The sequence below is a fragment of the Sebastes umbrosus genome, chromosome 22, assembly GCF_015220745.1.
Source record: "Sebastes umbrosus isolate fSebUmb1 chromosome 22, fSebUmb1.pri, whole genome shotgun sequence".
In the NCBI taxonomy this organism is placed as follows: domain Eukaryota; kingdom Metazoa; phylum Chordata; class Actinopteri; order Perciformes; family Sebastidae; genus Sebastes; species Sebastes umbrosus.
This window is the reverse complement of record NC_051290.1, coordinates 13157424-13182519: the sequence shown is the minus strand read 5'-3', so window position 1 is coordinate 13182519 and position 25096 is coordinate 13157424. Positions and strand designations below refer to the sequence as shown.

At 39.0% G+C, this 25096-nt stretch overlaps 2 protein-coding genes and 2 long non-coding RNA genes across 6 annotated transcripts; 2 read left to right on the top strand and 2 right to left on the bottom strand.

The window, feature by feature from the left end:
- Window positions 1–515: 515 nt before the first annotated feature.
- Window positions 516–8158, bottom strand: LOC119481542 (leishmanolysin-like peptidase 2). The gene is made up of 14 exons (XM_037758614.1): window positions 7585–8158; window positions 6087–6180; window positions 4930–4981; window positions 4669–4818; window positions 3991–4116; window positions 3827–3911; window positions 3257–3402; window positions 2999–3182; window positions 2785–2854; window positions 2562–2658; window positions 2177–2275; window positions 1950–2087; window positions 843–952; window positions 516–758 (listed from the first exon to the last, which is right to left on the bottom strand). Exons 1-14 carry the CDS (start codon window positions 8030–8032, stop codon window positions 560–562), a joined length of 1998 nt encoding a protein of 665 aa, XP_037614542.1. The 5' UTR covers window positions 8033–8158; the 3' UTR covers window positions 516–559.
- On the top strand, window positions 663–3145 carry LOC119481544. Its single transcript, XR_005205215.1, has 3 exons — window positions 663–782; window positions 1924–2143; window positions 3010–3145. It is a non-coding gene; the product is annotated as an uncharacterized LOC119481544 (long non-coding RNA).
- Window positions 6356–23166, bottom strand: lrp10 (low density lipoprotein receptor-related protein 10). Of its 3 annotated transcripts, XR_005205213.1 has the most exons (11): window positions 22617–22994; window positions 20553–20718; window positions 20358–20390; window positions 19039–19183; window positions 18354–18547; window positions 17011–17579; window positions 16481–16917; window positions 14400–14594; window positions 13701–13830; window positions 10982–12323; window positions 6356–6367 (listed from the first exon to the last, which is right to left on the bottom strand). XR_005205213.1 is itself a non-coding variant. In XM_037758613.1 (10 exons), the coding sequence occupies exons 2-10, from the start codon at window positions 20599–20601 to the stop codon at window positions 11673–11675; spliced, it is 2403 nt and encodes an 800-aa protein (XP_037614541.1). In that variant the 5' UTR covers window positions 20602–20718; window positions 23123–23166; the 3' UTR covers window positions 10777–11672. The 3 variants fall into 3 exon arrangements, 2 of the variants coding, with proteins under 2 accessions (XP_037614541.1, XP_037614540.1); XM_037758613.1 differs by lacking the exons at window positions 6356–6367; window positions 22617–22994 and adding an exon at window positions 23123–23166 and having other exon boundaries at window positions 10777–12323; XM_037758612.1 differs by lacking the exon at window positions 6356–6367 and having other exon boundaries at window positions 10777–12323.
- Window positions 10633–11098, top strand: LOC119481543. Its single transcript, XR_005205214.1, has 2 exons — window positions 10633–10756; window positions 10990–11098. It is a non-coding gene; the product is annotated as an uncharacterized LOC119481543 (long non-coding RNA).
- Window positions 23167–25096: the final 1930 nt, after the last annotated feature.

Here is a 25096-nt window from a genome sequence, read left to right as displayed (position 1 = left end):
ATAATGTAATATATATTATTCTGAAATGGGCCATTCTGCATAATGAGAACTTTTACTTGTGGTATTTTAGTATATTTTGATGCAACTTTTATGCTTTTACTTGAGTAAAATATTGAATTTAGGACTTTTATTTGTAACAGTATTTCTACTCTGTGGTATTGCTACTTTTACTTAACTAAAAGATCTGAGTACTTCTTCCACCACTGCACATATGCACACCTGTTATCTTTATCTCAGCTTTATGCTTCACCAATAATAAACAATTCTGTTAATATTATATTATTTACTGTTTGTTTTGCCATATTTTCTCATTATGTTACTTTAGTATCATTTATTATCATTATGTTTTGGGCAGAAAACCAGCTAATAAACGTTCAACTGTTCATGACTTTGCTGTATTTCCTGTTCAATACCAATTTAAATTAGAATTTGTTTGAATTAATTATTCATCTTTCACATTAAAATGACCATTTAGACTGAGAAAAAAAAAAAAACATCAAAATCACAGTTTCTTCAACACTAAAAAGTTTATAAGAAAAACATTTTAAAGGAGTGTTTGCTACAGATCAGTGTGAAGCTCGGGGGCAGAGTGGATCCTCACCCTGCAGGAGCAACATTTCCTGTAAGACGCCACGGCGGCAGCCAGGAGACAAGCAGCAGCAGTGATGCCGAGCGCTGAGGCTGCAGTGAGCTCTGCAGCAGGTCTGAGGGGCGACCAGGTCCCGTTGAGGGCTGAAGTTAAAGTCTCATAGAGATCACTGATCAAAAAACAATAAAGTAAGGTTAGTATGAGTTACAGGTTACTATAAAGCAAGAGGGTGGTAGTTTAAAGCCGTACTTGCCTTGTGACAGCAGCAGGAAATGTGCTGACATCATCTGAAGGAGGAGTAACGTCAGTGTACAGACATAACCTCCTGTCAGGACAGTGAACTAAACCCTGGTATCCTTTTATCTGACCGTTAAAAACAGCAAAGACAGAATACAAGTTCAAATGAGAACTGGGGATCTGAGTGTAGCATTTTTAAACATCAGTATATCACATCACCTTAGTAACATCAGTAAACAAGTGCATTTCCAGTCATAACTTAATGTGTCAAACATATTTTCATTGAGCAACTTGCTTAATGTTGCACATTGTGACAAGCACTAAACAACAATACTACTACACCATGTTTCCCGATTATATTTTACATATTTATTCTAGGACCAAAGAAATTCTTAGTCGATTAACACTCATATGATTTTGTGGACTAATCGGTTAGTCGATTTAAATCAACAGATCTGTGAAACTGAGTTTCTCCACAAAGAATCACACAAAAGCATCACTTTAAATCTGGTGTTTACAGAGATGTGCTCATACATTGTGCTCTAATTTATTCATATATTTACATTGCACTATATCACTATATAATAATATATTATTACTATATTGATATTATTGTGCTTTTATATTATTATATATGTTATATCATAGTATTCGCTTAGATTTCTGTTATAAATACTTCTCATAGTACTGTATTATTACTGTATAGTGTGTGTGTGTGTGTGTGTGTGTGTGTGTGTGTGTGTGTGTGTGTGTGTGTGTGTGTATTACATACACTGTATACTGCATAGGTTAGGGCTTTTTGCCATTTTTTGACGCCCGCTTTACCAGGTGAGCTACAAGAATGCCCCACATTTATCATATTTAACAATTATTATGTATAGTGTACTTATCATTCATACCTATATACGTATACTATCTATCTATCTATAGTCATACAACACAGCCTTTCTCTGTGCTGCTGTGACGTGAAAAGAGACAAAACACACAATAGACAAAGTTAAAGATGAATCTAACTGATAGCATTGTTCATTATTGTGAAAATATGATATTGTGACAGCCCTAGTACCTCCAAACAACTCTTTTGATTTATACCGTAGTTACATTTTAGGTTATGTCATGTTACCTGGATGGTGCGCCCTGCTGGACAGTCCACCCAGTCAGAGCCAGGCATCTGGATCTGGTACCGGTTCAGTCCAGTACACCTGTGTCTGTAACAGCGTCCCTCCACAGAGCTGCTGGATAAAAGAAACTCACTCTGGTTCTAAAAGGAAGTCAGGTGGAGGAGGAAGAAGATAGGAAACAGTTAGGAAAACACAGGTGACATTATTCACTTTATGCACACACACACACCTGTCTAGTCAGGCTGGAGAAGAAGCAGCGGCTGTGAAAACCAAAGATCTCCCCGCTCCAGTCCTCTTCTCTGCCATTTTCCTCTTTCCAACATTCACTCTGAAGAACAAGAGAAGGAAAACAAGTGGAAATGTGGTGCTGCAATGGCAATAAAATACTACAGATTGCAATTGAAGGCAGAAGAAAATATTTCTGCTTTACAGAACTGGAAAAATTGTAAAGTCCAGAGCAAGGATGTGAAGGAATGTACATCATTTTGGACATTTTGAGATCAAGTAAAAGACTTCTGGTAAAGCAAAATGAGTAAAAAAGAAACTTATTTTATTCTGTAATCTGAAGGATGTTGTTTGGTGAAGAAAATCACATGAAAAGAAATAAGACTTACTCCATTGTTGAGGGGTTTATACACTCGGCATCCCTCCAGGTATTCATCAGTCTGGCACTCCCCCTTGTGGAGGTGAAGATAATGACACCCAAATCCACTGAGAAGGAGGAATAATGCAAACATTAGTGCTGGAAATGTAGTGTGAAAAGAAGAGAGAAAAATGTGGCCCACATTCCAATTAGAAATATAAGTTTTTGTGTAGAATATATAATTATTAATCTACCTGCCGGTGCAGAAAAAGGATGAGGACTTGTTCTGACAGGTTGACAGGGAACCAAACAAGCCTCCTTCACCTATAAAAACACGTTCATCTTATATTATCAGGCTGATTTAATTAAATTGCTGTCTACTTTTCTGTAATTTTTTTTTGTTTCTATGATAATGATCCTGCAGATTTTACATGTATTTATATTTATTTATTTTTAATATCTCCTTACCGTCTCCCCAGACTAGACTGTGTGCCCGGCTCAGGTCGACAGTGTACCAGCCTGTATCCTGTAATGCAGCCAAGGTGACCGAGTCGATCCGGACTGTGGTCGAGTCCCCCAGCACCGCCGCCATGATGGAGCCCTGCAGGACCCGGGACTCCCAGTGAGAGGACACTTTTCCTGGAGGTACATCCTGAAGAAAGAAAGTGGAAAACATGTAAAGAGAGCACATGATACATCTGAAAAAGAGCTGGTGCTGCTCAGTACCAGGTTCTCCAGCGGCCCCCCTAGCTCAGGGTCAGAGGATGCCAGGTGCCTCTGCAGGGCTGAGATGACAGACGGGGTGTAAATCCTCATCTGGCCCGATCCATCAGAGTGAGTCACTTTGCCTTGAGGAGAACAGCCAGCACCCACTGCAACGAAAAGAAAAACATATGAGAAGAACATTTTCTAACCAGTGCATATGATCTTTAATGTGTAGTGGACTCATATAGTCAAGATATTATATAGGAGTTGGCTCATGACCAATAAATATCTCCATGTCCATCACATTTTAACTGAAATATGAATGATGATAATAATGTTTAAAGAGAGTTAAGTGTGTGTATGTAAATGGGGTTTATCAAACGATCCTTGTTAATAAACTCACACATCCCACTAGTAGATTCAGCTCATTTCACACTCTCTTACGTCTGGCTAAATTACACAACATGTGGAACAACACAAATATGAAGCAATGACACAATATTATATAATAATGTCCTACCACATAATGCATTAGAGTACCACATTAGAGTATACAGTGAAAATAAAATATCACAATGTGTTTAAAAAAACCTTGAGAAGTGGAGGAACTGTCTCTCCAGGTGTGGAAGAGCTCTTTAGAGAAACCAAGTGCATGAAGCAGCTCATGGGTCACAGTCTGGAAAACGTGAGTAAACACAACACATCAACACACAATTAAAAAGTATTGTTATTATTAATAATATTATTATTCCTACCTGTACAGTAGCCTGGTGGTTGTATGTGGCTCCTGTTAGTCTGTCCCTGCAGATGACGACCACCCCGGCTAAAGGTCGTCCACGAGTGTCCGTCTGACAGTGCACGGCGTAGGCCAACACATGAGGCTGAGGGTGAACAGGATGTAAGAAGAGGTTAACATGAGGAAAGTAACAGCACTGAATGACACCTTTTAAAACGTGACATTTGATTCCAAACTTAAAAAGATAAATGTATTAATCCAGAATATTTTTATTTTAATATATAGAGTATGTTTTATTATTTTATCTGTTGCTGCTGTTTTTTTGTAAGCAAAAAAAACGTAATGAAAATTAAGGGAAAAGATGTCATAATACTGTCCACACTGTTTGACACGTTATCTCTGAAATTTGAGGGCAAAAAAACAAAGCAGTCAGTGTTTAAGATGTGAAGAACGATAGAGAAATATTATTTTAGAAGCTCATAACACAGTAAAGTTATCTTGTTATATCAGCCTTTTTTTGTTTGTTTCTCTCTTTGTTTCTTATTCTATTGTTTTACTGTAACACACTTTCTTTTTTATAGATATATAACTACATTTTATCATTAATTGAAATGTCCACCTTTAACTATTTACTTTAAAACACTATGTTTTATATGTTTTAATATCAAAGATCTCCGTGTTGTCAGTGGGTCTTCACCTCTGCTCTGCACTTGTCAGTGGCGCGTACGTGGAGGTACAGCACGAAGTCGGCGTCCGGGAGTCCAGCACCGTCAGGACGGAGCTCAGTGCTGCGAGGTGAATCAGCCTCCGTGTAAATATCACATCCAGCCAGATGATCATCTGGGATCTGGTGATAACAGGCACGGCAAACAATGCTTTACATATTTGTCTCTATGTGTACAGGTACATGCTGTATATGTAGGAATACAGTAACACAATGATTCAGACTGATACTTACTGTCACATCCAGACAGGTCTCTGTTCTGTAGTTGCTGTTGGCTCCACCACACCTGAAGGAAGAAAACTGTAAAATTACAAACCTACTATTAACTACTTGCATTTAAATATATGTTAGTGCTGATATTTGCGTAAACACGAACCTCCCACAAATAATGCTCCAGGATATATCCCACAAAGGAAATACAACAAATATTGAATCACAAATATACACATACGGCCCCCTTAAGACACATACACAAATCCAATCATGACAAAAAGGCATAAGAGTCTGAGGAATGTATCTGTCGTATGTTACTTTTCTCCTCCTAATATAGATATTTAATTAAGGCTCCAGTCTCGATACCTATCAAATCTAAACCAGGAACATGAACCTTTTAAAATAATATTTGTCGGAAATCATGATATAAAGGACAAGATCAAATGAAGTGAATTTCAACCTCATTTAGTAGTACTAATTTTTACCTTGTTTTCAATCGTACCTCTAATTCTGGTGATTATCATGATGTAGCATAAATTGAAGTTTAGATAATCGGAGAAAGTCGTATGACCCTCCTGTGATTTGCAAAATCAATTCAGCTCCCTTGGATAAATTGGTAAATTAAACTAAAAAATGCAAACTTGTGATGTGATCATTTTAAGGAAGATCATCTTAAAGATAGAGTAGAGTCACATCTGGCCAAACGCACTATCAGTGGTGAGACAAAGTCATTGTTTTACAAGTCAGAAGTCTTTGCACTCAAGTCCCAAGTCCTAATCTTTGAGGTTTAAGTTAAACAAGTCATGATGTGCTCTTCACCAAATGTTATCCGATTTTTAACAACAAAGTAATAATATATTCAATTTACAAAAAGCATGAATGTTTTTTTAAAATGTGTATTTATTTGTTTAAACAAAATAGTGTTGAAATTGCACTTTCATAGCGTATAAATGGAAATTAATTAATTTGTGGCACACTTTTTAAAGAACCTTCTTTTTCATCTTTGGGTTTAGGGGAAGGTAGAAAGTGTTTTCAAGTCAAAGGGCTCAAGTCCAAATGAAATCATGAGCCATTGGTGGTGGAGTCCAAGTCGAGTTGCAAGACGCTTTTGATTATATCAAGTTGAATCTAAAGTCATCAAATGTGTGACTCGAGTCCAACTGAGGCAGTAGACACACCTGTTGTAGTTAGCAGTATTTGAATTCCTCCAGAGAAACTTGCAGTATTTGTTGACGTCTCTGCTGAGCAGCAATGGACCCGGTACTCTGTTCACTATGGAAAAGTCAACAGTTCATGATAGTACATGTTTACCTGTATGTGTGTGTGTTACTAATTTATAGTCCAGTAATAATGTAATTTGCCCGCACACAAATTGCAACAAAACATACAAGAAGTGTTAGTGAATAATCAGCAGGGAAAATCCTGAAATCTGGGAAATTGAAAATGGGCGCTATCCACCCTGGTGACAATGTTAATTCATATATGAAAGGTTCAAGGTTCTTTATTTGTCATTTGTAAATTCCAGCAAAGCAGTCATTGGTGATGAAAATCTTTGGTCCCAGGTTTCGTTCAACAATGCTCATGAAATATGTCTGTATAAAAGGGGAAATCACATGTAAATGTAAAAGCAAAATGATTATCTAAGGCATAAAATAATGCAGTTAAGAGAAATATAAACATAGGTAACTATAAAAGAGCAATAGCAATGTAAACGTAAATTTGTAAATTTGTTGCCGACAGTATTTCAGATGGGAAAACTGAATGTAAATAATGATAACTACTAAAAATATATATACAGAGGTGTAACAGTTGTAAAACAGTATGTAAAGTATAAAAGGTAAATATGGTAAAGTGACAGGGTTACTATCAGAGATGGGCAGTATTTCTGTTACTTGTACTTGAATTTTAATTATTATTATTATTATTAGTAGTAGTAGTAGTAGTCGTCGTCGTCGTAGTAGTATAGTAGTAGTAGTCGTAGTAGTATAGTAGTATAGTAGTAGTAGTAGTAGTATAGTAGTAGTAGTAGTAGTAGTCGTAGTCGTAGTAGTATAGTAGTGTAGTAGTAGTAGTAGTAGTAGTATTGTTATTATTATTAATAATCTTAACTGCAATAGAAATCTGGGTAGAATCAGACCAAAACAAAGATGTGATCTTAATAAATTATCATCACTGATATATTGTTTGTTGTTGTTTTTGCTTCAAGGAAAACAATACAGTATGGTCAAATTTAGCATGCACAACGATGTAAGCTTGTATAGTCACCGAAATATGACGAAAAAGGCGTTTTTGGTAGGATCATAATTAGGCGATTTTCAAAACTTTTCCTTCATACATTTCCTTAGGACTACTTTTCTCTCATTCAGAACATATTGAGGAAAAACAAACAACCATTGAGTTTGTTTTTGTTGCAATTTGTGTGAGGTTGACAAACATTTTTATGACTTTAAAATGCCTGGACTATTAGGACACCTTCGGGGACACATTTAAGACTAAAGACCAGTTAACTGGAGACGGCTTGTCCAATTGGGGACACAGGAAAAAGTTGATTTTGGGGTTCAGTGGTTAAGGGTTAATGTTAGGGAAAGTCTACATGAAATGAATGTAAGTCTATGTAATGTCTCTAAAAGTGACATACTGTAGGTCAACATGTATGTGTTAGTGTGTGTGTGTCACCTGACAATAGGGAAGACAGCATCCTCACAGCCTCCTCCACCGCTGCCTCCAGCCTCTCTTTCTCAGTCTCTGATAGGTTGCTGCTCTCTGCCGGAATCCAGCTCCGGATCCTGATTGGCTGTGGAGAGGCAGGAGTGGGCGGTGCCTTCTTTCTCAGGCTTCTCCTCTGTGTCACTGACACGAGGCCACGCAGAGGTGATGCCCTCCGTCCTGGATGGTTTCGGATGGTTTGACGCCCAGCGGTCAGCGGGTGCTCTTCGGCTCCGAGTCTGGGCTCGTTGGGTGGGCTCTCTGGGCGGATGGGTGCAGCTCGGACCACCCTGGCCTGGGCCTGAACCTCGTCAAAGATGCATTTCTGCAGGGCTCCAGGGAGCTCCGCCACCACCGCCAACATTACCACTAACATCCCCACCCAGAGTTTCTGGGATGGAGGTAAAACCATAATCATAGCTGTGACCTATTTCAGGGTCACAGCGAGGATGAGGAGTAGTTGTTAGACATGTTGGATGAGCTGCAGGGTACGTTCATTCAAAGCAACACAAACTAACATGTGTTATAGTGACACTTAAACTAATGTCCAACAGCCTGTAGGGCAGGGATAGTAGTAGTCGAGTATTACTACTAGTAAATTACTATTTTACAACTTTATCCAGATGTCTTCTAAATATATAAAACTACATATGTACCAAATTTGGTGCTTTTATCACAAAATGAATAGGTTAGCTATGCCGCCCCACTAAAAAAGACTTTTCCCAACTCAACAGAAAATATGAAACTAAATGCAGATAATGTAAAATGCTACTTTAATTAGTCCCTCCACATGAACGGAAAGAGTTAAAGTTCTTATACCAAAGCAGTGTTAGTCTGTTTAGTTTACTTATTTAATGGCCTAGGCTTATTGTACATCACATTTTGAATGTAAAGCATTAGTCAAAATGGTACACAGTTTGCAAATCATAGTTTTCAATCATTTATAGGGTGTACTTTTGACAGCCAATGAGGTCGCTTCACAAAGCAGGGACGCCCGTTTTCTACAAATGTGAAAATTTATCAGTAACACTAAGTTTTCCATCGTCATCCTCCAGGCCCGATTAAAGGTTATCATGGGCATATTTTTGCTTGTGAGCTCCACAGAATGGCTCTGCTAGGACGAATACGGCCATGCTGGTAAACATTGAATGAATTTCAGCTCCAACAATCAATTCTCTGCAGCATTAATCAATTAAATCAAAAGTATTCGTAATAATTACCTTGCCATGGCTGTGTAGTCTCAATCTTTGACAGCAAATAGCTTAATTTTTCTCTGCATTCGCCTTTTATCCTGCGCACCGGAGTGATGATCTACCTTTCTTCCAGTCAGAACAACCACTGAAGAGCTCTCTCAGGAGTCTGTGAATCTCTAAAGGACTTTTGAATACAAAGCACAATGCAACAACTCTTGTCACTGAGGTGTTGGGTGTGTTTTCACCCACCTAACCCCCAACACACATACAAACAATACCCAACACTTAAAAGTGCAAATTGTTTAATCTCAGCCACATTTTTACCTATATACAGTGAAGTTGACCCTAATAAAACCATAAAATCACTTTCTCTCTTATTTACCTCATTACATTGCAAATTTTAAACTTCCGACTACTCCGCATCGACCCAAAAACATTCAACAAAGCAAAAACAGAACAACTTAAGAGGAAAAAAAAACAAAATAACTAGTTACAATGTAACTTGCTGAAATAAAAACACCATAAAATGTACAATAATACAAATGGCACACCACGAGTCTTTTGTGTCAAAATGTGACAGGTCGATTCCCCTCAAGGGTTGCAGGTTCAAGTTGAGGTTTGTGAATTCAGAGCCCCTTTAGGGCGTTTCATCTTCCCGTGCACACTAGACACACACATCCTAAAATCAGGCACCAAAGAGATTGTCTTTTGACACATTTGCTTTTGTAGATTACATACATTCACTTGGGAAGGGTACACGACGTGTACGTGTGTGTGTGTGTGTACTCAAAACATGTTGCAATCAGTGTGTGCACTAAAATCGGGGTCCCAAAGAGTTATTGCCAGCTTGCAGAGTACATGCATTTCTTTTCACGTTATAATAAAGCCACTGATGTGTCGATGCGTGTTATGATGTGAAAAAACCATAGACGGTATACAAAGATGGACCACATGACGGCTCCCTAAAAGTGAAGCCAAAACGTCTCGGTCGCCCCCTGCTCTAAGTAAGTGTATTGCTAAGAAGTGAAAGTCAATTGTTCGTTCCTTTGCAATGTCGGCGCCCAGCAGCAGAGCTACGCCTCCGCTATTTTGGACTGAAAGCGACTACCGGACGCCAGTAAAACGTCCGCCTACAAAGTGCGGTACGAAAGTGAAACTATATCATTCCTACTCTATTGTCATAATTTTAATGTCCCTAACAAAAATTGCCTCTGTTGAACAATACAAATGGTATAAATATGCATACTATTATAACTATTTACTTACTTATTTATTGATTAAACGTTTTTGCCCGGCTGCTTCCCAGAGGAGCATAAAGTGAGCGATGGACATAAATGGAATTTAGGAAAATCCAGCACACAGATTTTGAGAGCAATCTCAAAGTTTTTCATGTTAGGGATCCAAAATAAATGTCCGATAGACCACAGATCACGGATGTATAAGAGGTTGCGCTCTGAGCTTTTGCCCTGCGTGTTAGTAAATAGCATACAACTACATTAAATTCTGTTTATGTCATGCTACTAGCACTACTAGCTACTGGCCGATAGCCAGTTGTTTGGGAACAGAGACGTTAATACATCCACCACGGTACAGGCTTACAGCATACAGTGTATTATAAGATAACAAAACTGATGAATTACAGCCAATATATCCATTATGACAGCTGCATACAGCTAGCAGGAAGCTGGCAGAACCGGAAATGTCATACGAGCGTGCAGGACGGTGCAGTCCCGTGGGTCTGATGCACGTTTATTACGCTGAGGAAAACAACTCTGGATTCAGCTATTAGTTAATTTTGCAACTTTTAGGACATAATGATTTAAATGAGGGTTATTTAGGTGCCTCGAAAAAAAATTATCCTCTGATTTATAGACATCACTTTATACAGTAAATCCATGGCAATGGATTCACTGGCGTTTTCAGTCCAAAAGGGCAGCAGCGCTACCGCAGTGCCATCCAGCGGCTATTCTCTTTGCCCTGGTGGCTGGCTGCAGTATTAGGTCATAAATCCCGCCTCCTCCATGTTAGTGGGCCAAACTAAAAAGTCAAAGTACACGTCAAATAAATTTTTTCCACGATATTTGACCCCGATACCACGCCCGATCAGGCTCTGATCCAAATGACGTCAAGGTGGCAGCTCCCGTATCCAGGATATTTTGGCTTCAACTCTGTACAGTGGGAGGAAGTGGAGACGTGTCGTCCATCTTTATATACAGTCTAAGGAGAAAACATGTGCCTCCGTGTGTTTTGGTGTGCAGTGTGAATCTCAGGAACCATCTACAGGAAACTCCTCAAAAAGGCACTTAAATAGGGGATTTTTTTCTTTTTAGAATTATCTGTGATATAACATGAGATGCAAGTGGCAGAAGTATGTGGAGACAAACATACTCCACTGTCAATGTAAGACTAGAAATGCAAATGCATTCACACAGTTGCAGTCATACAAACACAATGTTTTCCATCATGTCATCTAAAAACTCTAATCATTCAATCTGACAGTAGCCTGCCTCAGTTTCTGGATAGGGAAGATTCTTCTGTGCAAAAGTTTACCTTCAGTGTGCAGCCTAGCGTTAAGTAAGTGCACATCAAATACTCACCTACACTTGCTGTCAAACATACGGCAGCCATGCTTTTCGTCTAAAAATTATATTTTCTCAAGGAGGTCTTTTTAAAAAAAAAAAAAGGTCAAATACTTGATTCCATAAGTCAACAACTCAAAGCAATTTCAAAAAGGCACCAGACTTGCACAGTGCGGGTGAGTCTCGCTGTGGGCCACTCCTGTGCTTAAGTTCAAACAACTGTGGAAAGACTGTTGTGAGTGAAGGAGATAAAGGAGGGGTGTGGGGAGTACTGGGTGGGTGTCATTCAGGTAAGCATGGGCACGTCATCCTCTGAAGTGGTGTCTTCAGACAGGGGGATAAGCAGCACCTCGTCATCTGAGGAGGACGAGGAGGAGGAGAAAGACGGGGAGGCGGAGAGGCGCATGGAGTTGGAGGAGGAGGAAGAGGGCGAGGCTCTAAAGAGGGAGATGCTCAGGCCCAGTGTGTGGAAGATGGAGGCCAGAGAGGGGCTGCTCGGGGGGACGGCGACAGGAGGAGTGTGGGGAGTGACCGGGCTTGGAGCTGGGGGAGCGTACGGAGGCGGAGGCGGGGAAGCGACAGACGGGAGTGGCAGCGGCAGTAGAGGAGTCGGTGCTTCCTGCTGCTGCTGCTGCTGCTCTGACTGAGCCAACAAGCCAAGTTTCTGAGGCACCGGCTGGTTGACCGCCTCCACGGCCGACGAGGAGCTGGTGGGAGTGGAGAGAGCCGGTTCCTGTCCAGAAGGAGTGGCATCCGACGGCTGCTGGCCGGAGCTTGACGCCTGACTCGCCCTGGATGGAGGTCTGGGGATTAGGCCCCACCTCCTCATGCGCCGAACAGCCCGGCGGACGAATCGGGGCCTGCGTCTGCGGTGTGGGGAGTTGGCGGCGTCTTGACGGAGGAGCTGGAGAATTCCCCTCAGAGAAAGAGACGAGGTCTGACGAGGAGGAAGATGTAAAGAAATGGAGATCAAATCAGTTACAACACCTCCTACAAATCCTAAAGTGGTATTCAATTTTAAAAACCTAACGTAGTATTCACAAGACTCAGATCCAAGTTTAGAGAACGAGTAGGTAGTAGACCAAATCCCATCAGAACAGAGCGGGCTTTGTTTCATACAGTTAATCCCTCTGCCTCCACTACCTCAACTGTCCTCACCAACTAATAATAAAGCACCTCAGTGTGAACCTGCATGGTAACTCTTCCTACTTCAGCCCACAGCCTGCTGGGGATTAATACAGCTTTTAAAGTGGAGCACATGACTTAAAGACAGATAAAACAAGGGCGACTATAGATTACAGTGTGCTCTGTGTGGTTAAAGTTGAGGGATGAGCATCAAAGCAAAGAGGCCCCCTCTTTTCCAATGAATATATTGTCAATATGCTCCATTTTCAGTTTATAAGACATGGAGTTTCATACTCCCTTTTTGAAACTTTAAAAGCATTAAAATGATTTGTCATTTGACATATATGCTGGGTTTTTAAACATGGGAAAACCGGCTAAAAATATTGCACTGGCCTTTCTGTTTTTTTCCTGGTGTGTCACCTTCGACGTCACAGACGCAGCGGAAGCAGGGTTAGTAAACAGTAAAAATGTCACGGTGTTTACTTCTTTTTTTATTTTTTGTCACTCATTCAGTCTCTTTCAAACTCTCAAACCAGAGTTTGTGATTCATGGAACAGTGGAAAGACTAACAAAGATGGTTTTAATGAGTTTTATTTTGTTTCTGTCGAGTTTGAATGAAGTGTATTTTATGACAATCAGCAAGGTAAAATTACTGTTGTCTGACTGGAGTCTGGTGGCTTTGAGAAGAACATTAAATTGTAAGATTTGTACATTAATACATTTTAATAATTGTCCAAATCCCTGTTGATTTTATTTGTTATATATTCACTTCAACACACGTCACAAAGCATTGCACTGGAAAAGGGGCGAAAATTAGCGAGTCCATCCGAGTCTCATGTTTCCGATAAATACCCGTGACTACTACGGAGTCATTTGTCTCAGGAATAAATGCTGATTGTAACCTTTCCTATTGAAGGCAAAAGCCAGATGTTAGTGGGTTTTTTGTCCATTGGGAAAGGTGCTTAAATCTCTCTCTTGGCATCCTGAAATAAAAAACAAATCCCAAAATGTTGCAAGCTGTTGCGCTTAACAGGTTGCTCTAGTCTTGAACACATCAAGAGCTCTAAAAGTACAAGAATCAGCTGACATGACCATGGACTTATTGATCATTACATAGCAGTAAAAACACTTTCAACACTGTGCATCCCTGTAGGCAGTTTCTGGTTCTTGTGGTGCTCTTTTGTCTCACCTCATTGGGGTTTTCTGTGGGGAAGTCCTCCACTGGGGGGATGATGCCCTGTGCAATCAGCTGACCGTAGGAGGGAGGAGCCTGCTGCTGGATCAGCTCCGCTTCCTGCCGGCTGATTGGTGCAAATAAGCTGCCAGACACAAACAGACACATTAGGATGCATTCACAAGCATGTTGCCATTTTGGTTTTCGTTGTGAAGCACTTGACAGATGCATAGATAGAATACAGTCACAGTATATCTTTTACAGTACATTACCACCGACATCTCCCACCGCACATTGTTTTTGTCATATTATAGTTTAGCAAGTTTACTTTTTAGAGGAGTACACATGACATAACCCACTCTGGCTGAGACAAATTGCATGTGGGAGGCTGACTGTTTACAACAACCACTTGTTAGTTCTTGTTTCTCTTATCATGAAGTGTACTGGCTGTGTTGTGAGACATTCTGCTGTGTGTTTGAGAGGTGTTGTCTGGTAGTGCTGGCAACAACTGCAGCTCGTAGTAAGAATACAAAACTCGTGACTCACTGTGTCAGATTATTAGCACCACTCTATCACTCCAAGACACAAGAAATCCCTACTATGCTGCTTCAAGGGAGCAAAAACATATTGGAAAATAAAGCTAGTGTCTGGAAAGCAAACATGCTTTGATTACATATGATATGATACAGTAGAAGTGGTGCTATAGAGAGTTACCTGTACTCCCTGGTCCTGAGCGAGTACAGTTTACAGGTGCAGCCCATGGCGATAACCAGCAGAAGCCCGCAGACCAGGCTGCCCACTGTTGCCGCGGTGATGACCTTGCGGGGCAAGATGACGGTGCAGTTGAGCTCGTCTGTTCCGTCCTTACAGTCCACCTGGCCATCGCAGCGCCAGCTCTCGAACACACACCTGCAGATGGGACAATGGGCCATTTGTCAATAGACTATCCAGGAATAAGTCAAGCCAGAGACTCAGTTTCACATGAAGTTGCATCTTGGGGCGTGCGGTATGAAGCATTACAATAAAATCACTTGTAAACCAGCCTTATGGCACATGATTACACACTGTAACAGTGTATGAGTCTGTGTGAAATGATGTTATGTATGAATCATTTATAAGCTAAAGAGTTGAAAGCTGTTGAATCCAATATATTTGATTTAAATACTGTTTACGAATGCAGTGATGTGGCTATTGAGCTGAAAATATGTCTTTAATAGTTTTTTAATTTCGTAAATTTCAGATTTTTGTGTTATAGATGCTCTAAATTGGTCAGATTAAAGTTCCTGCGTTTGCAGTTATATATTTATCCAACAATACACCAGAAATGGAAACACAAGTCACATTTTCAGTGTAGAGCTGCAACCATTAGTCGACAGAAAAATAATCGTCCACCTATTCTGATAATCAATTAATTGTTAAAGTTATTTTTTAATGCAAAAATGACAGAAAATGCTGTTTTCAGCCTCTCAAATATGGAGATTTCCTGCTTTTCTCGGTTTTATATCATATTGAACTGAGTATCTTTGAGTTTTGGACTGACAAAAGACATTTAAAAGACATCACCTTGGACTTTGAGAAACTGGGATGGACATTTTTCACTATTTTCTGACATTTTATAGACCAAACAATTAATCGATTAATCTAGAAAATAATTGGCAGATTACTCGATAATAAAAATAATAATTAATTGCAGCCCTATCTCAGTGCTTATCTTTGGAAAATTTAACATGACTAAATACATGTTAAATTGCAGATTATTTTAAATCATTACACCCCAAGATCATTTCAACTGTAAAACACACCCACAAAATACACAGAGTTTAGGTCACATACTTCAAAAGAAACAATTAGATGGTCACATTTCTGCACACACCCTCTGACTCACACAGTTGCGCTATAACCAAGACACACCTAGCACTGATACTTGGCTCACCTGACTACACGGAAGCAGTTTTAATAAACTGAAACTAAAATGAAAATAAGCAGTAAGAAAATATTTTTAATAAATAAAAACTATATCCTTTAAGAAAAACTATAGTGAAACAATATTGCCTGGTAAAAAAATATATATATATATTAAATAAAAATTAAAGTAAATTCATTTCTGTTTTAGTTTTTTAGCTTATAATATATCACTACCAAAAAAAATGAGACGGCATGAATTTCTGTCATTGAACCACAGATGATTGGACGGATTTCTCCTTCCAATAGCCGGCGCTTTGACGCAATTGCTTCACATCAGACACTAAAGTAGCACGAAGATTAAACATTAAACATTCCTACACAATTCTCCAACCATGTATTTTGCATGCATATGTAGCTACATACTTCTGAGACATTATACCTGGCCCTAACAAAAGCAAACTAAAACTAAATATATAAAAACTAAAACTAAGCTTTTCTGAAAAACTGAAACTTAACTACAATTAGCAAACATACTCTGAAAACTAAATACAAAAATCTGAACTAAAATGACAAAATCTAATTGAAAATTCAAAACTATTTTAACCTTGCAGGAAAGACACAAACCATTTTGCTCATTTGACAAAACAATCTATATAAAAACAAAACAATAGTAACTGAACAGCTACTAAATGGACCATGAAGAGAGAATGAAAATAAGCCTCAAACATTAACTTTTAAGCCAAAATGGATGAGAAGCTTCTAAATGGAGCTTGAGCTGAGATTGTTTTGTCAACGGTTGTTCCCAAGGTCAAGAAAAGAACAAAAATGTGACAACCGTCCTCTCCGAGCCAGAGAGATAAACCGGTTTTCAGTCTCTCACACATACTAACCTGTCGCTGTCACAATGAAAGGTCCCCGGCTGACACACGGTGCAGTCCCTCTCGTCGCTGCCGTCAGCACAGTACAGCTGGTAGTTGCATCTCTCTGTGACTGGGTAGCACACCGGTCTGCCAGCAAAGTGACCGGATGCCACCGTCCTCTGCCCCGCCACTCCGCAGGCGAACTGGTTCACACTGCAGCCCTTGCACCCCTCCTCGTCCTTCCCCGTCTCGGAACAGTCCCATTTCCCGTCGCAACGTTGCTCCTGGGTAAAGCATCCTCCTGCTGCTCCCCCACACCGGCCCTCCCAAGGGGGGCAGTAGGTCCCGACGTGGAAGGTGGCGTTGAAGCCGCTCCCCTGCGAGTCAGGAAGAGTCTCATACATCATGGACAGCAGACCAGTATGGGATTCAACTTGGACTGATTTGTAATTGGAGGCGCTAGTGATCTGTAGAAAAGGATCATCATGTTATCAAAAGCTCTAGTGTTTAAAAAGAGTGATTATGTAAGCTCTAATAAATGTTTGGATACATTTACTCACAATTTTAATAATGTCTCCTTTGCCTTGCTCTCTGTTGTACACGGTGAGTCTGTCCCCAGGTCCCAGCACCAGCTGCTGCAGGTCCAGTCTCAGTGGCCTCGAGTCCTGCGGGTCCAGAGTCCAGACACAGAAGAGCGCTGGGCCCCGGATAGCTGGAGGGGAGAAGGTCCCGTAGAAGGTCTGGAGGAGCCCTCCGCAGGGCCACTCAATGGGAGTGGGCGTCACAACGGGCTCCCTGTGAGTGTGAGGCTGCTCTCGATCCACCCGGGCCTCCTCCTCCTCCCTCTCCTTCAGCAGCGCCCACAGATCAGAGTCAGAATCCGAAATATATCTCTCAGAGTCCCTATCGCGGTTCTTCTCTGTGTACGCCTCTGCTTTGGCCTCTTCTGCCTGTGTGCTGCCGTACTTTGGGGGTTCTGGGGTCTCCGCTTCAAAACCACAGCCCTGTTCATCGGTGCCGAGGCCCGCACCTTCACCTAGACACTCCACCTGGCCGTTACAGCGCCAAGAGAGAGGAAGGCAGCGGCCGCCGAGGCACTCAAAGGATGTGTCTGGGCATTCACCAGAGTCTGGATGTGTAGGGATAAAAGATATAAAGAGAGGAATTAAGATCTGATTTTGACATGAAGAACTGGAACTTGCAGCAAAAATGCAAAGCCACATTTAATACTGATATAGTTATTTCCAAAAGCTGATGTATTACTACATGACAGTGGTGGAAGAAGTACTCAGATACTTTACTTAAGTAAAAGTAGAAATACCACATTTTAAAAATACTCCATTACAAGTAAAAGTCTCAAATTCAAAATGTTACTTAAGTAAAATTACAGAAGTAATATCAGCAAAATGTACTTAAAGTATCAAAAGTACTCATTATGCAGAATGGCTCCTTTCACAGAGTTATATTTTTATTGAATATTATATTATTCTTTTTTTGTCACTAACACATACATGAAAGAGCATTTTAATGTTGTAGTTCCTCAATGTGGAGACAATTGTAGATACTTAAGTGTACTACTGGGTAGATTTGAAGTATAGTACTGCATCATAACACATTAGAATATAATGTGTTTTTTATGGAAAAAGTGTCAAATAAATGTAGTGGAGTAAAAAGTAGAATATTGCCTTCTGAAATGTAGTGGAGTAGCACTATAAAGTAGCAGAAAAAATGGAAATATGTATGTAAGTATGTCCAAATTGCACTTAAGTACAGTACTTGAGTAAATGTACTTAGTTACATTCCACCACTTCTACATGATACACCTTGATTGATGGTGCAAGGACTTTACGAATGTTTAAACAAAAGATATTTAAGAAGATAAAAAAGCACTGTGCCATCATACCTCTGGCGTAGCTCAACAGAAAAGACGACACAGGGAACAGATGCGGGAGGAAGTGGTGCATCACTGTAATATTTCCCCCGGGGAACTCCATTGGTTGCGGCAACTTGGAGCCGCAAAGTACAAGCGGCTCACCGCCAGCTGATGATTTTATAGACACCCATTCTTTCCTGCACCGCGCTGAAAACTGGGAAAAGCTGAGAAAGGATTTAGAGTAAAAATCAGTGAACGCACAATCTCACTTATATAAAAATACAAAGAGATGAGACAGCACTTTTGAGACAAGGGTGTAATATCTTTAAGTGTATTAGGACATTAAGGGCAATGCTGCAAATCATTGAGCAGGGCAGCTTTATGGCAATAGTGGATGTTTATATGATTTTGGCATCAATGTGATCAGGTTATTCATCTGTCAGGTTTTTAATATGCTGGATTAGCCTTTTTGTCTGATTATTTTATCCATAAACAGTTTCTCAGTTGGTTTTTCCCCTTCCTAGACCATTCAAAACATTATATCCTCACCACACAGGATCCCCAATATTTACTTTATGTAGTAAAGACATCCAATACTTTGTACAGCACATCTCATTTATATTTACATGGAATTCAGTGTGTTATCATCCCATACGGCATCGGATTTACAGCAAATAATTGTATCTGGTACTTCCAGTTCCCTCAGAGCCTTTACCTGAGAACAATGGGTTCTCCTTCCGAACCCTTGATGATCCAGCAGTCATAGGTAGCTCCAAAGCGGTAGGACCAGCTGTGGTAAGCAGAACTCCTTATCTCTCCCACTTTACTGTCTAAGACTTGGAGGGCATGCCCACAGCGTGCTGAGAGACAGCAAGACAAAGGAGAAAAGGTTAAGAAGCCGAAATAGTTCCTATTTTTGAAGCTTAAAGTGTTGCTATATGGTGTTAAGCCAGTGAGGTGTTGAAGAAGATGTCAGCAGCCTGACTATTTTTGCTTAAACCTTAATTTCATTATACCAATTTAGCTTAGAGGGATAGTTCAGGTGCTTTGAAGTGGGGTTGTATGAGGTACTTATCCATAGTCAGTGTATTACCTACAGTAGATGACGTTTGACACGGCCCGAGTTTGGAGAAGCAGACAAGAGTTACCACACGGGAGCCAAGCAATGTACTGCTGTGGACGGGGCCGGCAGCAAAACTTATTTTAGCCATCTAAAGAAAGGCTCACCTAAGTGTACGCTATATTTAGAATATTTTCACTGCTTTACCTTGCCGTGAGACAGCTATATAGTCTATGTTTCTGACAGGGAACTACCAGCTACCAGACTCCACTGAAAAAAACAGTAATTAATTTTACCTCGCAGAACACGGGAGTTGCTGGTCTACAGCTGCCTTGATATGTTAGTTTTTTTTATTGTGTGAATTTTCTTAGATTCACCAAAGTCACACAATAGCACAAACTAACGGATCAAGGCAGCGGTAGACCAGCAACCCCCGTGTACTGCAAGGTAAAATTACAGTTTTTTTTCCATTGGAGTCTTGTGGCTTTTGCGAGAGCATAAATGGATACAACGGCTTCAGTTCCCTGTCGTAAAGTATTGTCTGACGGCAAGGTAAAGCGGTGAAAATATTCTAAATATAGCGTGTGTATATTGATTGTTTTAAGTGGGCCTTTCTTTTAGGTGATTAAAATACGTTTTGCTGCCGGCCCCGTCCACAGCAGTACATTCCTTTGCTTTCGTGCAGTAACTCCTGCCGACTGTCATCTACTGTAGGTTATACACTGACTACGGATAAGTACCTCATACCACTTCAAAACACATGAACTATCCCTTTAATGTTATCACCTACAGTTGAAAAATTGGGGAAGTAGCGTGGCACAAAAACCATAAAGCAAGTGAAAGTACCGTTAAATATGTTCTGCTTATTGTAGGTTAGAGAAAAGTATGTAACCAGAATGTGACATTGAAAAACCCTTTCTATGACATCCACAGTCACAACATGAGATTAAGTGTTGACTAGTTTGTTTCCTTACCGGAGCAGAGGGCAGGCTCAAAGCGGCTGCATGCTGCAGATGAAATAAGCACAAACAGAACGAGTTGGGCAGGTGTTTTATCGCCACGGCTGACAGATTGTAAATGATGTATGACTGACATGAGAAGTGCAAACACGACCTACATTTAAAGATAGATACGCAGTCAAACACACTAATGAGTGTGTATTCACTCACCTGTTATGGTGAAAACTAGGAGGGCCCAGCGGTTGTAAGTGACTGTCATTGTGGCAATGCTTCTCCTCTCTCCTTGGAAATTATATAAAAACTGAAGACTTTAAAAGGGTAAAAAAAAAATGTCAGAGAAGCGCCATTTTGGGAGGTTTGTTCAGGAAGACTTCATCTGTAAAATAAAAGAACAGAAGATGAATGAGAGGTGTATTAAATCTGGTTGTCAGCCATAAAACAGCCTCATAATGTTATTACTCTACTACTCTGGCAACAAATAAGCCAGCTAACACATACATTTTAACAGTTAATTTAATAGTTATAATAAAGGCTGAAACATTTAGTCAATTAACTAATCATGAGGAAACCTATTGTCAACAATTATGATAATAAATGAATGATTTATGTAATTTTTTCCAAAGAAAAATGCTTGTCAAATTTGATGATTTTTTTTTGCTTGTTTATTAGTCTTCTATGATACTAAACTAAATATCTTTGGGTTTTGAACCATTGGTCGTACAAAGTAAGAAATGAAAAAGTAAACTTGAATTGAGGAAACTTGTGACAGGCAATTATTAATATTTTCATTTAGATTGTAGACCAAACAGTTAGTAACAGAAAAGAAAAATAACAGAACATGAAAATTATGTTAGTTAGTTTGCCAATTTCAATAATAAGACCTCAATGTAAGAACTATACATATTTTATTGAATAATATCAGTATTTCTTATATTTTTCAAATAAATTCCCTTGACTGCTAATGCATTTTGTAAACTGCAACACTAGAGATAAATATATATAGAATACATAATGTAAAGAATATATTAGAATACACTATAAGTATACCAGACTACTACAACTAACAAATATAAACATAGAATAACATACTACATACATTAGCAAAGTGTGCAAATTTGTTGCAGTTTTTTGTTTTTAAATAAAAAATTAATTGCAGTAGTATACCGATGTGCAAATTCAACTGAACATTCTTTCAGTTTATGACATAAATATTCAACAGATATGTGTGTTTATATATAGATATATGTTCTTGCCTTCTTTACCATCATCGTTTAGCAACTTCTTTAAATCTAATTCTCAAATTCATTCACATAATACTAGACAGGTTAATCATCTTCACCTGCCTTTTTACAAAACATGGCCAGGACTCCCTCAGATATCGTGGTGTACAAATATGGAACACCAAAATACATGTTATCAAGTGCTCGTTATCCTTAGAACATTTTAAAACTAAATTATCATCACATTTAATTCATGATGTCTAATTATCTTTTCATATGTTTAGATACATTTTATTTTTTTTCTTTATTGTTTTTTGTATGCATTTCATTGTTTTTATTGGATTGTTTTCCACAGTTTGGTTAGGTTTTTATATATATATAAATAAATAAATAATATAATAATATAAAAAATAATAATATTTATAATAATATAAAAATTAAAACATGTGCAAGGTATTTGAAGGAGCAAAACAGAATGATTGACACTGCTCAAATGCTCCTGCTTTAAACATTTTAAAGATATATATTTATCAGATTAATAAATACAAAATGTGACTGATTGAGAGGAGATATTTTACTCAAGGGCAAAATGGCTTTGGCCCCAAAAAGTGAGCATTTATACATACAGTATAAATGCCCCCTCCCCTCTCCTCGTTTTTATTTTCTATTAACTTATTTGTTGATTTAATTTATTATTACTCTCGTATTTTTGTATTATTATTGGGTTTTTTTGTTTGTTGTTTTTTTTTTTAACTCTTTTCTTTCCTTTTGTCATTATTATTATTGTTATTCGTTTTCTTGGTTTTGTTTCGGTTTTGAATGTTGAGGTTGTTTTCTCTAAGTGTACTTGATGGGTTTGTCTGTAAGCTCATCTACTTAAAAGTTGGTTTATAGACTATTGTAATAACTAACAGTGGATTGCATATATTAAAAAAACAGCCTCGAAAAAAGTATAACATTTTTTTTTTTTTTAAAAACATCCATAAAATCCATTACTGTTATAAATCCTGACAGGAAAACAACACTTGGGTTAGCAGGGCCTCTTAAAACTGACCTTACTTTGCTCTTGAACACCGTGTTTACTCACATACACACAGACTTCCTTCCCATAATCTTCTCAACAACGACGCCACACAAACAGTTTCAAAGTCTTTCTGTTATTCCCAGTAACTTAAAACTATTAGGATCTCGTGTTTTAATCCATTAATACCTCATTTAATTTCCTACAAGTTTAGATAAACGTCCTGAGATGAGATAGTTTCGGTTTTGAAGAGGAGAAGGAGGAAGAGGAGGAAGTCACAAGAGCTTTTAATAGCTTAGCTGTTAGCTTCCTGGCTAATGCTAACAGCTAAGCTAACAGCTAAGCTAATGCTAACATCCTCTCTTTCTGTCTTTCCGTTTAAAACGCGTTTTATAAGCGGCGACACCACAATCAAATGTTACCGAGCACGACACGGAGGGTTTACGTACACAAATACATCTCAACATGTAGGTTAGAAGTGGTAAAAACACAATTAAAAGATCAAATAAAGCAGAAGAAGACAGGAAGCCGTCCGTTACCATGTCAGCGGCCTTTTCCTTGTTGACAAGTTCTCTTCTACTTCCGGATATTTCAGCTGATGACGCGGTAGGGTGGGGGCGGGGCTTAACTGGTGTTTTTTTTTATGAATGTATTTTTTGCTAATGCTTTCTGGGATGATTTGCATTATTGGTTGGTTTATTTATGCATTTCTCTGTTCAGTTCCTTTAATTATTTTCTACCCCCTCTTTTATTTTTGTTATTATATTATTTTTTATAATTTAAGTTATCTTTCCTATCCAATTGTGCCTTGTATGTTAGAAGTATAGAGTTTATATTACAATGCCTTAATGTTTGTAAATGAATTTTCTTCAATAATACAAAAAAATAAAAAATAAATGTCTTTGCTAACTAGCACTAGCTAGAATAGAATAGAATAGAGACTTTATTGACATTGTCATTGAAAACAACGAAAAGCAGTTTAGCAACTCTTTGCAGTAAAAACAAACATTAAAAGCAACCATAGAAACATTCAGTCACAAAGTACACAAATAAATAATAAGTGGATCATCATAAAGTGCAGGTGCCATGATTATGGTTCAGCAGCTAGTGTCCTCAGCCTTTGGGGGTTCTACACACTTGACAGCCTGTGGGTAAAAGCTGTTTCGTAGTCTGTTGGTGTGTGTTTCAATTGTCCTGTATCTCCTACCGGAGGGAAGGGGAGCAAAAAGTACATGTCCAGGGTGGGTGGGGTCTTTGGAGATACAGCTGGCTTTCTTACAGTGCCGGCCAGCGTATAGATCACTGAGGGGGGGTAATGTGGTCCCAATCACCTTTTCTGCCATCCTCACCACCCGCTGCAGGTCCCTCCTGTTCTCCACTGTGCAGCTAGCAAACCACACAGTGCAGCAGTAGGTCAGGAGGCTCTCAATGGTTGCCCGATAGAAATTGATCAGCAGGTGTTGAGGAAGGTGAGCCTGCTTCAGCTTCCTGAGGACGTAGAGTCTCTGCTGGGCCTTCCCCACCTGATGAGAGATGTTTTTGGACCAGGTGAGGTCTGATGAAATGTGGACTCCGAGGTACGTGAAACAGTCCACCCTCTCTACCTCCTCTCCACGTACGCAGAGGGCAGAGTGCTCCACCCGCCTGGCTCTCCTGAAGTCTATTATCATTTCTTTTGTTTTTGTTGTCCACTAAATTTGTAATTTTTTTTAATCTAACAAAAGGAAAATGTTATATTTGGTAGGATTGTGAAAGATCCCGTTACATGGCCTGGGAAATCAATTCCATAATCATTCTTGGAAAGTTTTTTTTATACATAAAAATAGATTCCTGAAATCAAGACCAAATTTCTATGTTTTTCATAAGGAGCTGTGACTTTTCATCTCTGAAACATATGAAGAAAAAGAAAGCTATGAAGCTCTCAATGTTAGTTGAGGACCTTAACCTTACAGAGAACCTCTATAGCACTATTAGAACTATTCACACTACTTTTGTTTCTGTTTTTACTTGGGTTTTTTTTTTGGTTTTTTTGGGTTTCTTTTTCTCTCTTCATCCACACTCTTATGCAATGTATGCCAATTTCCAGGCATGTCTGTTCCCTTGTAGTTGTGGACTGTTCTGTATGATGCCATATTGTAATGTAAATTTCTTTATAAGATAAGATAAGATATTCCTTTATTAGTCCTGCAGTGGGGAAATTTGCAGTGTACAGAAGCAAAGGGGATAGTGCAAAAAACAAGATGCATCAGCTAACACAGTAAAAAAAAGAGCTAAACAAAGTGTAACAAAATATGAACCATTTAAATAGAAGGAAGTATAAAAATAGGAGCGGTATATACAGTATTGACAATAAACAGACTATTAACAAAATTGCACAAGTGGAAAATTATATTGCACAGTGAGAATGAATGAATGAATGAAATTCCATCTGAAAATATATATAAATACCTTATGATTTTCTTGACAGTTTTACACTGAATCTTTGTCACAATACTGTAAATTTATATATTCCT